Source organism: Apostichopus japonicus, chromosome 10, assembly GCF_037975245.1.
Source record: "Apostichopus japonicus isolate 1M-3 chromosome 10, ASM3797524v1, whole genome shotgun sequence".
NCBI lineage: Eukaryota > Metazoa > Echinodermata > Holothuroidea > Aspidochirotida > Stichopodidae > Apostichopus > Apostichopus japonicus.
In genome coordinates, this window is record NC_092570.1 from 13,667,453 (window position 1) to 13,681,032 (window position 13,580).

The following is a 13,580-nucleotide window of genomic DNA, read 5'->3' on the forward strand; positions in this document are numbered from 1 at the left end:
CATGCGCAGTTGTTTTATTTACTTTACTGCGCTCGAATTCGCCTTTGTCGTAAGAATAGTTTATAAATAATTGTTACGACTAGTCGTAAGAATAGCCACGGCCATTACTAATTACTCCTGGGAGTCCATGGCCTACTACGATCAAGCGTGTGTTCAACAGCATAGTATGATGGGGTTCCACGATAAGTGTTACAGGCGGTTCATTGATAGCAAGCACATTGCTGTATGAAAACGGACAGTACCAGAGGAGACCCCATATGATTTGAAACGAAGAATTGACGGAAAAGATCGAGGAAACCAAGCAGAAGCTGGTGTATTGCCTGTACAATGTATTATATGTGGGAAAAGAAACAATGCATTACTCGGCGTTGCAAACGGGTGCAGGACAAGCTGCAGCAGGCAGAGACTTTCGATGGAGGTAAGCCTAAGCATACTACACGACTCTACTTGTACTTCTGTGGCATAGTTGAAGTGTTAAGAGAAGTTGCATAATGCAAGATCAGTAGCTCTTGAGGGATAGAATCCAAGTCAAAGGGCACAGTGTTGGACCTGAACATAATATAATTAGTGGCATGGTCATCTGATTTGTTTTGTTATAAGGTGGTAGGAATGGAAATTTGTTTCAAATTCTCCTTCTGGGGCACTAGCCTAAGTGTTAAATACAGGCTTCATAGTTTTCTTACTGTGGTCCTTTATTTGAATGATAGAGATATTATATTAATTAAAAAAATAAGTGTAACAAAGGTGCAATAAGGTTAGGTTTGCAAGGTCTTATGGTCAGCCTGTCTAGCTTTACCAAAATGAACTTGTATCTGACTCCTTTATTATTAGTAACAGATATAATCTACCATTGTATAATTTAAACCATAACATTAAGAGGTAATGTACTGTACTGTCAAAAAAAAGCATGTTTAAATTATTTTTGCATGACACTGGTTTGCAAAATTTGAATGTGTCTTTGTTTGTCCATAGAAGATGAGCAGATCACATGGTATATTGTCTTAGTTCTTACTTGTTCAAACTTACATTTTGATCAACAGAAAATGCAAAACAATTTGCTTTTTTTTATTTCATTTAATTAAAGTATTGCTTCGACAAGCAGCAGAGCGGAAACAAGATGAGCCCAGATTTTATGCATATTAGAGGAAAAGACTGTGTTGCCATTGAAGTGAGGTACCACTCTCTATGTTGAAGAAACTAGATACAATTCTTGACAAGGAAGACATACAGATCTTGAAAGGTAAAGTACTGTCTTCAATGTGTGGTTCATTGAGTGTTCAGGGTTGGATCTAGGACTTTTGGAATATGGGGGTCCTCCCCCAAGGAAAATTAAAAAATTCTCTAAATGCTTTGAGATGCAATATCAGGTTTATCTTTCCATTGAAATTCTTAAAGTAATTTGCAACATATTTCTAGCTGAATTGTAATTATATTAGTACCCCACCATAAAATGTGAGACTAAAAAATATCCAATTTCATGGTACAAGGTGTTCTGTTCATCTCCATCCTCAGAGCAGAGTTTACCACCAACAAAAGATGCTCTGATCCAGCATGTTAAGTGCTGCACCAACCAGGCTGCTATTCATAGTAGGGCATTACAGCAAAGGATTGATGCACTCTCACCAGAGGGACATGGATGGAAACTTGAAAATGATGACCTTATAATCACTTGGATGACGAAGCCACCTGACCCAGATGTTTTGCTTCAGTGTTTCAGCAGTAGCTGTAGAGTCGGCAAATGTCTTAAAGGAAGATGTTCCTGTATGAATGCACAACTACCGTGTACAGACCTATGTAAATGTAGAAATTGCAGCAACTTCCAAGAAGATGTTGAGATTGTTGATGCAGGGGAAGATGATTTGGGGGATGAACTGTGATGGTGTTAAATCTTGATATATCTTAGTCTGAAATTTTAATCAAGTTTGAAGTTTGTGAAGAGGGTTAACTTTTTTGAAGACATGTTGTCATTATTTTGTTCCCCAGAGTTTAAAGGAACCAGAAAACATGATCTTATTCATATATTCATTTTAGCTATTAGTAAATTTACGTAGATTACCCTACCTACCAGACACCTTATGATAAATATCCACATTTTCTTCAAATCACACCTTTTTTTTCTGAGAGGGGAGGGGAGGGGGAGGAGGGTGTTATGGGCATGCTTTACCTCTTGCATATTCACAACTACATTTACTGATGGCGATGACGCAAATACCACGTCCTGAAACCAGTCAGACGTTTATATACTGTTGTTGGGGAACCATAGCCCCTGACCCTGTTCCAATATCACGGTTCTTGTTTTGCCGTAACATTTCGTTACCTGTTTATTCATATTGTTAATACGTTCTGTGAACCTGTTCAAGTTTTGACTGAAGGATTTGAACTCCCTTGGAAGCTCTTTTTGCAGGAATACGAATTATAAACATGTCGTTTCTGTAACATGGAGAAAGTACCTAGTTTTGCAGAAAACTGTACAAAGAGTACTAAGGTAACGGATATATACCGACTATAACTTTATTTCACATCTACAATATGCCATGACGTCTTAGTGTGCCAACTTATATATTGATTTATACAAAAGAAATAGCTCACTGGTCTTAGGGCATTGGCACATCTCACTGTAACTAGGGATTTAGCTACATGTAAAGTAGAGGGGGAGGGGGTCACATCATCACATGTGTAAAACAGTTTGGATGGGGAGTGTAACAATTATGGAGAGGAACTTTTCATTATATGTGTATATTTACGCATACATGCACAGACGAAATGCATTCATAACATAGGGGGAAATCTAAAAATATTTGATTTATTACAATGCATTATATCTGAGTTTATTAAAAGTGGTACATTTTTATAATTAAAACCCTTAAGTTATAATGTGTAAAAATTGTATTGCATATTTCAAAGTTGAGAATGTGTTTTTTACCATTTTGGCGAAAATGGAGGGGGGGGGGGGCACAACTTTTTATGCCTGAAAACAACCCTCACTGACCCTTAGACCAGAAACCTCTTCCACCATTCTTATAACCCTGACCCAACTATTATACAAAAAAATTATATCAGTCGTAATTAAACATATAAGAAAAGAGTGGTATGTATGCACCACTGTACCAAATCTAACGTTAGTGTGTTCCTAATACATAGCATCGTAGCACGTAATGTCTATATAACACACCCAATTTCGAGGGTGCGTTACGAAAATACTGCAGGAAATTTTTTGGAGAACTTTTGATATAATGTCTATGATGCATTGAACTACCCCAAAATGCTTTAAAAATCTAGACCCAGTTTTGCTGGAATGAAACTAATTTTGCAGCCTCTTTTTGAGTTTCAGCTGATGGCCTATCACTGATTCTTCTTCAACTGCACATAAGTTTCGGCCATGACACTACAAGAAATAACTACTGCGTATGCTGTAAGTATCAGGGGAAGCCCCATGAAGTAATCGGCTAGATACGGTCGAACGATAGAGGGCTTTTTGAACAAGTCGCCTGAGTCGGCAACTTCATATGGTTCAAAGGAAATCTGATCGCTCTCTGGGGAGGCCTGACCTTCGTGTTTAGTCATAGGGTTTACATAGGCTGCGTGGTATATCCTGAGGTGGTTTTAAGGACATGGTGATAAAATATCTGAAGACAGAACTCCATTCCATAACAACTCCCTGGTCTAACAATTCTGTTACACCTCATTCGAAACTAGGTCAGATTACCGGCATTAGACGTTTCTTTTTGCGCAAGTCTTCACACCCTTTAAACCTGAATATGTCCAGATATCTCCTTGTCTGTATCTGAATCACATTACACAAAATGAAATAAAACTGTTGAGCAAACTAGCAGCAAGGTCGAAAAGTTTGTCTCCAAATGCAGATAGCAATCACTTCCGAGAAATTAAATGAACATGGAGGACGAATAAGTACCAACGACATCTAGAAATAGTTTGACACAGATATATATTGGCTAATTACTACAAGCACCTGATTATAAATGATGAAAGACCATTGAATTAATACAACATTGATATTGAATAATTATCACAAATTGCATATCATAACACAAAAAATACAAAGAATGATTTTTTTTTATCTTTAATTAAAACTTGAATTTTGAACCGTTTAATTTAAAATAATAAACTGAATTTGATTTTACTTTGTGGAATGCACCAATGAGATTCTGAAACCTGACCAATAGAGGGCCATCCAATAGGAAGTGTTGTTTTTGGTAGAAACCAGGAAGAATCCCCCCACCTTCCCTCCACCCCTTGATAAGTACTACCAGGAAGGTTGTCTCCCCATGGTTGCCTATAGCAACAGCACTGACCTCGGACATTGTATGGATAAGATGCTGCATTATAAAACTCACTATGCATTACGTGAGGCCTAGATCAATCAAACTGAAACAACCTCTTTAAATTCTTTCAGCAAACGATAATAAGCATCTAAAATGAATTATTAAATTCAATCTTTGACTGTCTGTTGTTCATATGCTTTCTTAAAATAAGGTGACCAGACATCACCAATTTTCCGGGGACAGTCCCAGATTACAGTGTGCTGTCCCCGATGAACAAGTGTCCCCGAAAATGTCCCCGATTCGTCAAAATGTTCAGGAATTTCGAAAATATCCCACATTATTAGTAAAGTAATTGTAAAAACAAAATTTAGTCAAGTGTGCAGTCGCAGAACGAAACTAACCAGTACTTCAGGTGGGACAGTGTAAAGTGAAAACAGTGGAAAGTCAGAACCCATTTCAGTATGTCTTGTCTGGAATTCAGCAATAAGCTCAGTAGCATCAATGAAGTATTGAAGAGAAAATACACTCTTCAAAGAAGTACACTAAGACCAATTGATCACAAATTTATGACACAAGCAACTCATAAGCTCTAGCTCAAAGAACCATGTAAAAGTAATTGAATTTCATCTAAGAAAAACCTACATTTTGGAAAATAAAATTGATTTAAAAAGTGTTTTTAAGTATCACCATTTTACATCTAAGCACCTTAGGCACTTGAAAATTTTCAAAAGGGGAGGGGGACCCCTCCACCATATCAGCCACGCAATAAATGTCCCTGATTCCAGTCAGGAAAATATGGTCACCTTATCTTAACAGTATGAACCAAAATATAAGGAGGAAATGAAAATCGTCAAAACTGTAGAGTTACAAAGTCTAAACTTGAAAGGAAGTTTGACCAATCCATCCAACTTCAGACCGAAATAATACCAGAATAATCAAAATCAGACTTTAAAAGCAGGACCGTCCATAAGAAATCTCCTTTCCAATTAAAATATTCGGAGGTTACATCACACAACCTATATGTTGTACAGTTTTTCTGCTTTAATCATTTAATTTTAATGCAACTAAATACTGATAAAAAAATCCACTTAATAATATATTATAAATATATATATATATAAATTTGGTTTTGTCTTTCTTTTTAGGGTGATGAATTTCAAGGTGGATATAATTTGCAAAGACACACTGGCTCAAAATGAATACATCACACACATCAAACATAACAAAACTTAACACTAACGATTATTCACAAACAGTAGCAAAACATTTTGATTAAGAGTAACGTATCTATCGGGGCTTGAATTAAGGATCCATAGCAACAAAGTAACTTACAATATAGTCTTGGGAATATCATTCAAAATGACAGCAATTATTTCAGCCTTGACAAGGAAAATGATGGCATTTTGCAAGAATAAACCCAAGGCCAAATGTTTTTTTCCAAAGTAAGAGCAAAGATGTTCAGAAAAGACGAAAGTATCACTTTTTTTTCCCATCTTGCAATCTACCATAATTCTAATACTTCTGATAAGATAAAGAAATTGAAGGTTAAATGATTGAGATCTTTAATATCAAGACATGAGGGAAGTTTTAAGAAGATGGCATTAAAGATGTGAAACGGGCAGCAGTAGAAATCTACTGCTTGTTACAGCCTAACACAATCAATAATCAATGCATCTGGTTGCCATGGAAATGCAAAATAATCAGATATTCTTATTAACAGATCAACGTTCTGCAAGATTTACTGGTTGTAATTCTAAGCTTTCATCGGATAGTTTCCGTTGATAACGAGCATGAACGGGGAAGGGGACAAGGTCATTGATTATCCTTTTTTTTTTCTCTGCAAAAAAACTCTCCCTTATATTAAAGAAGCTTAATCAATTTGAGAATTGGAATAACCTTGAAAACCCAACCTAGGGCCAACATGTCATTTACAATGAACAGCAAAAATACCTTTTCAACTTAGAGATGTATTTATAATACTTAAACATGTCAAGAAATGAAAACGGTTTACTGCAGCAATTAAAAAAGTTTAAAATGTTTCTAAATATATCACTAACACAAATGTTGTAACTGAGTTTTCTGTGTTACCCTTTTCAGCTACATAGCATGTGACTGTTACTCATACATATCTTTCTGCTCGTACCAGATATTCGTTAAACCCTTTTCTTCTTCAAAAATGTTTTAAAGCAAAAATAAAACAAAACAAAACTAACAGGTTCTTTGACATTGGTAAATAGGAACCATTTAGGCCTTTAATACCTACATGGAAGTTTTACAGTTTTAAAAAATTTGCATAACAGTGAGTTGATATCACTTTTCCAAAAATAAACTAAAGACTGATAGGAGCTAATGCTGCAAAGTAAAATGTCATGGTGTTAATCGTTTGATAAAGTACTGGTGAATAAAAAGTTTCAGAAAGCAAACAAATTTGAGCACCCAATTGGGGAAGCAAAATCTATTCCAGGCAGTCGTCATTGACTCTCTGGCCCTCCAAGTTACTACAAAGACATTGATGCCCAATACGACTACTAAAATGAAGATACTAAAATGAAGATATTAAAATGGAGATACTAAAATGAATGATAAAGTTGGAACGTGACAGACCATCATGTGACTAGCATATTAATTTGGCCATAGTGTTAACCTTTAATATAGTCGATACAAAATTCTCCCCCACTCCCCAACCATTACAAAAAAAAAACAATTTGAGATTGAAGGAATAACATCAAGAAGGAACCTGATGGAAGTTTTCTGTGTGATTTCCACCTACTGAAATATCTCTCAAGTATGACACCCAGCCTGATGTTCTCCTATACATGGTTTACCTCTGACCTTTAGATTAGTTACAATCTTGTTGCCGCTTTCAAACAATGACACGATATGTTACGTTTGTAATTGTGCCATGTATGACGATGATATGATACTTAACTTACATTCCATAGTAACGTTCTACACAAGGCTTTCATATATAGCCTAACACTCACTGTAAATGACCTCTGGCACAACAGTAACGTTCTACACAAGGCTTTTATATATTACCTAACATTCACTGTAAATGATCTCTGGCACAATAGTAACGTTCTAAACAAGGCTTTATACATAGCCTAACACTCACTGTAAATGACCTCTGGCACAACAGTAACGTTTTACACAAGGCTTTTATATATAGCCTAACACTCACTGTAAATGACCTCTGGCACAATAGTAACGTTCTACACAAGGCTTTTATATATAGCCTAACACTCACTGTAAATGACCTCTGGCACAATAGTAACGTTCTACACAAGGCTTTTATATATAGCCTAACACTCACTGTAAATGACCTCTGGCACAATAGTAACGTTCTACACAAGGCTTTTATATATTACCTAACATTCACTGTAAATGCCCTCTGGCACAATATAACGTTCTACACAAGGCTTTTATATATAGCCTAACACTCACTGTAAATGACCTCTGGCACAATAGTAACGTTCTACACAAGGCTTTTATATATAGCCTAACACTCACTGTAAATGACCTCTGGCACAATAGTAACGTTCTACACAAGGCTTTTATACATAGCCTAACACTCACTGTAAATGACCTCTGGCACAATAGTAACATTATACACAAGGCTTTTATACATAGCCTAACACTCACTGTAAATGACCTCTGGCACAAAAGTAACGTTATACACAAGGCTTTTATACATAGCCTAACACTCACTGTAAATTACCTCTGGCACAATAGTAATGTTCTACACAAGGCAGTTATATATAGCCTAACACTCACTGTAAATTACCTCTGGCACAATAGTAACGTTCTACACAAGGCTTTTATATATAGCCTAACATTCACTGTAAATGACCTCTGGCACAATAGTAACGTTCTACACAAGGCTTTTATATATAGCCTAACACTCACTGTAAATGACCTCTGGCAAAATAGTAACGTTATACACAAGGCTTTTATATATAGCCTAACACTCACTGTAAATGACCTCTTGCACAATAGTAACGTTCTACACAAGGCTTTTATATATAGCCTAACACTCACTGTAAATGACCTCTGGCACAATAGTAACGTTCTACACAAGGCTTTTATATATAGCCTAACACTCACTGTAAATGACCTCTGGCACAATAGTAGCGTTTCTACACAAGGCTTTTATATAGAGCCTAACACTCACTGTAAATGACCTCTGGCACAATAGTAACGTTCTACACAAGGCTTTTATATATAGCCTAACACTCACTGTAAATGCCCTCTGGCACAATAGTAACGTTCTACACAAGGCTTTTATATATAGCCTAACACTCACTGTAAATGACCTCTGGCACAATAGTAACGTTTTACACAAGGCTTTTATACATAGCCTAACACTCACTGTAAATGACCTCTGGCACAACAGTAACGTTTTACACAAGGCTTTTATATATAGCCTAACACTCACTGTAAATGACCTCTGGCACAATAGTAACGTTCTACACAAGGCTTTTATATAGAGCCTAACACTCACTGTAAATGACCTCTGACACAACAGTAACGTTCTACACAAGGCTTTCATGTACAGCCTAACACTCACTGTAAATGATCTCTGGCACAATAGTAACGTTCTACACAAGGCTTTTATATATAGCCTAACACTCACTGTAAATGACCTCTGGCACAATAGTAACGTTCTACACAAGGCTTTAATATATAGCCTAACACTCACTGTAAATGACCTCTGGCGCAATAGTAACGTTCTACACAAGTTCTACAAAAGTTTCTACAGAGTTGTCAGGTATTTCTCTACTTCCTGCCTGTCTTATCAATCTCGTTATCAGGTATTCCTCTACTATAAACCTGTTTTAAGTTTCTACAGAGTTGTGAGTTATTTCTCTACTTCCTGCCTGTCTTATCAATCTCATTATCAGGTATTCCTCTACTATAAACCTGTATTAAGTTTCTACAGAGTTGTCAGGTATTTCTCTACTTCCTGCCTGTCTTATCAATCTCGTTATCAGGTATTCCTCTACTATAAACCTGTTTTAAGTTTCTACAGAGTTGTGAGTTATTTCTCTACTTCCTGCCTGTCTTATCAATCTCATTATCAGGTATTCCTCTACTATAAACCTGTATTAAGTTTCTACAGAGTTGTCAGGTATTTCTCTACTTCCTGCCTGTCTTATCAATCTCAATATCATGTATTCCTCTACTGTAAACCTGTATTAAGTTTCTACAGAGTTGTGAGGTATTTCTCTACTTCCTGCCTGTCATATCAATCTCATTATCAGGAATTCCTCTACTATACACCTGTATTAAGTTTCTACAGAGTTGTGAGATATTTCTCTACTACAGAGTACAGACATGTATATAAATATCTGCCAAGTTGTAGGTATTCATCATCATAGGTACCTGTATCAAGTTTCTACTGACTTGTCATGTATTTCTCTAAAACAGACCTATATTAAGTATCTGCTGAGTTGTCAAATATTTCTCAACTAGGTATCTGTATTAAGTATCACAATTATCAGGTATTCTTCCACTATCAAACAGTATTGGGTTTCTGAAGAGTTGTGATAATATATTTTTCTACTACAGATATGCATTAAGTTCCTGCTGGGGGTATCCCTATACTACCCACCTGTATTTAATATGTATCACCATTATCGAGTATTCCTCTAATACCACCCTGTATCAAGTTTCTACTGAGTTTTAAGGTATTTCCCTACAACAGACCTGTATTAAGTATCTGTTCACAGCTGTGAGGTATTCCTCACTACTAGGTACCTGTAATAAGTATCTGTTCACAGCTGTGAGGTATTCCTCACTACTGGGTCCCTGTATTAATTATCTGTTCACAGATGTGAGTTATTCCTCACTACTAGGTACTTGTATTAAGTATCTGTTCACAGCTTGAGGTATTCCTCACTACTAGGCACCTGTATTAAGTATCTGTTCACAGCTGTGAGGTATTCCTCACTACTAGGTACTTGTATTAAGTATCTGTTCACAGCTTGAGGTATTCCTCACTACTAGGCACCTGTATTAAGTATCTGTTCACAGCTGTGAGGTATTCCTCACTACTAGGTACCCTGTATTAAGTATCTGTTCACAGCCGTGAGATATTCCTCACTACTAGGTACCTGTATTAAGTATCTGTTCACAGCTGTGAGGTATTCCTCAATACTAGGTACCTGTATTAAGTATCTGTTCAAGGCTGTGAGATATTCCTCACTACTAGGTCCCTGTATTAAGTATCTGTTCACGGCTGTGAGGTATTCCTCACTACTTAGGTACCTGTATTAAGTATCTGTTCACAGCTGTGAGGTATTCCTCACTACTAGGTACCTGTATTAAGTATCTGTTCACAGCTGTGAGGTATTCCTCACTACTAGGTACCTGTATTAAGTATCTGTTCACAGCCGTGAGATATTCCTCGCTACTAGGCACCTGTATTAAGTATCTGTTCACAGCTGTGAGGTATTCCTCGCTACTAGGCACCTGTATTAAGTATCTGTTCACAGCTGTGAGGTATTCCTCGCTACTAGGCACCTGTATTAAGTATCTGTTCACAGCCGTGAGGTATTCCTCGCTACTAGGCACCTGTATTAAGTATCTGTTCACAGCCGTGAGGTATTCCTCACTACTAGGTACCTGTATTAAGTATCTGTTCATAGCTGTGAGGTATTCCTCACTACTAGGTACCTGTATTAAGTATCTGTTCACAGCTGTGAGGTATTCCTCGCTACTAGGCACCTGTATTAAGTATCTGTTCACAGCTGTGAGGTATTCCTCACTACTAGGTACCTGTAATAAGTATCTGTTCATAGCTGTGAGGTATTCCTCACTACTAGGTACCTGTATTAAGTATCTGTTCACAGCTGTGAGATATTCCTCACTACTAGGTACCTGTATCAATTTCCTGCTGAGTTGTCAGGTATTCTGATGCAGCAATTCTATCTCTCATCATGTTTGCTGCAAATTCCTCTTCCGTGAACTCACCGTCCACCTCCTGTACGGCTCTGTCCACCAGCTGTAGAACCAATCGGTTCACGTAGAGCTCAACGTGACGACAATCATCTCGGTCTAAGATGTACTTTCTTCTCCGAGTGGTCATTTCAACTGGCACAGTACTTGGAGTCTGCTTCCTGTGATTTACCAAGAAACAAAAACCAAAAACGGAGAAAAAATTAATCCTCTTGATTGGTTGACATAATTTGTCTTATATAACAGAAGTGGTGTATCAGAGGTGGGAAGGGAGGGGGGGGGGAAGGGGAATCTCTAAAAGATCCTAATAAGGCCTCTCACAAGTTGTTAGTGAAAAATGCGAAATACGTCTTTTCTGTCCCATGCCAAGGAATACTTTCTCCCCAGAAACTCATACCCCTGCCCCAAATCTGCCAACCCCCCCTCCCATATCCTCATGCCCTTGCTTATTCAGAAAGAAAACAGTCCACTTGAGAAGATACTAACTCCAGCACTGAGAATCTTTCAACTCAAAACAGCAAACATTTCCATTTATTATGCTTGGTAATATATATGATCCCTATATGGCAATATAACATGCCAATAATGATGACAAAAGAAAAAATAAAAAAGCAAAATGATTTTGAAAATGAGCCCCTGGGCATGTCTGTTAAGCTCACCAGAGTTTATAAGCTTTGTACAGCAGCCTCCTCTTTTCAGGTATGTTCCTATCGGTCACATGAAAAATGTTCACCACTGGGTCGTTCTGAAAAGCACAAGAAAAAATTGGCACTGAAAGTTTATTGTTAGAGCCCAAACAATACCCTAGAGAAAGTCATATTTGTTATAACGGTCTTACCTTTTCAAACCTTACCCACTTCTTGGTCACCCAAAAAACATTTGATTACATTGTCTGGGAATAATCTTAATCCCCCCCAAAAAAAAAAAAAATATGTTAATATATTTTTAAATTATATTTTTGTTTTTTCTTTACTGAAGACCATGGTTGTAATATTATGAACTTCATACTTTTCACCTAAGGGTGATGGGAATGGGGATGAGGAAGGTGGGTAGGGGGGGGGGGATAATTGTGAAATTTAAGACAAAATTCTACCGGTACTGACCTCTGCGAATAAGATGGCTTGCACGTGACCAGCGCAGTGGGCTAACCGTATGTGGGATCTGATGTTAAGCCTCTGCAATGCTTTAAGTGATCCGACTGAGGTCAAAGGTTGATCCCTCTCCCTAGAGGAGACCAGTAGTGATCTGGTGTTTCTCGAGTAGATCAGTAGGGACCCAAGAAGAGTGACGAATAGATATGATGACTTGGAGGCATCGAGTACCTGAGAAACCTGTTACACGTGCAAGGAAAATTTACACAGAGGAAGATGAGTACCAAATGATGTGCCCACGCTGGGCGGCCCTGCCCAGCACTAAAAATTACCGCCCAGCACTGTCTTAAAAATCGTGATCCCGCCCAGCACTATTTTCATCTAAAATCCTGACATTCCTAACAATATATTCAACATAAATTGGGCCTAGCCTATGCCAAAATCATACAGACTAATAATGCATCAGTTACGCATGCGAGAAACATTACTTAAGGCTCTCGATTGGTCCCTTGTAAAATCTCTTTGAAACAAACTAATAACTTTTACCAGGTACATAATATATTTCACTAAAAAAAAAATTAAAAATGTAAATTGTTAGCAAAACTAGTACTTGTGTATGTGCTTAAAAAGCTACACAAGTGCCAGCATTTGGCATCTGAGCACCTTCAAAAATCGAAAATTTCTCCAAGGGGAGGGGGTGACCCCCCATTAGACCCCTCCCCAAGGACGGCGATCAGTATACCCAGCACTCAGTAAATCCTGGGCACATCCCTGAGTACCAAATGAGGATTTCAGTCAAACAAAAACAAAAAACTTATAGTAATGATGAAATGTGGGGACCTATCAAATGACAAGTACCAAATGGATGAGTACCATATGAGGACCTCAGTAAGAGCCAACATTCAGATTTGCACCAAAAAAGGAAAAAAAAGTTACAAATCCTAGGAGAGTAATGAAGAGATGTGGGGACTATGGAAAACTTGAGAAACTTATGAAATGTAAATACCAAATGAATGAGTACCAAAATGAGGACTGCAGTAAAAGTCAACGTTCAGATTTGCAAAAAGGAAGCATAGTCAATCCCGGGAGAGTAAGAAAGATTTATGGGAACTTTGCAAACTTGAGAAACCAATATGGAAATTGTACAAAGAAGATATTACTAGTCGAAAATGAAAAAACTAAGGATCACAGATAAAGACTACTGTAAAGACCAAATCAAAACACCCAAGGACTGCATTAGTATCAGTGT

General features: G+C 37.4%; 1 protein-coding gene and 1 long non-coding RNA gene across 5 annotated transcripts in view; one reads left to right on the forward strand and one right to left on the reverse strand.

Annotated features, from left to right (window-relative positions):
* The first annotated feature begins 278 nt into the window (after window positions 1-278).
* On the forward strand, window positions 279-10,477 carry LOC139975089 (uncharacterized). 2 transcript variants are annotated; one of them, XR_011795655.1, is made up of 4 exons: window positions 279-418; window positions 1,085-1,240; window positions 1,513-10,340; window positions 10,393-10,477. It is a non-coding gene; the product is annotated as an uncharacterized lncRNA (long non-coding RNA). The 2 variants fall into 2 exon arrangements; XR_011795654.1 differs by lacking the exon at window positions 10,393-10,477 and having other exon boundaries at window positions 1,513-10,222; window positions 10,273-10,382.
* LOC139975082 (uncharacterized) overlaps window positions 9,304-13,580 on the reverse strand; it is a 28,520-nt gene continuing 24,243 nt past the window's right edge. For 2 of the 3 annotated variants that reach the window (XM_071982703.1, XM_071982702.1), the window contains exons 19-21: window positions 12,344-12,571; window positions 11,900-11,985; window positions 9,304-11,401 (exon numbers count right to left, since the gene is read on the reverse strand). In XM_071982703.1, the coding sequence (XP_071838804.1) occupies window positions 11,155-11,401; window positions 11,900-11,985; window positions 12,344-12,571 (561 nt within the window). In that variant the 3' untranslated portion in view covers window positions 9,304-11,154. The remainder of the gene's footprint in view (window positions 11,402-11,899; window positions 11,986-12,343; window positions 12,572-13,580) is intronic. The other variant, XR_011795649.1, reaches the window with a different exon arrangement.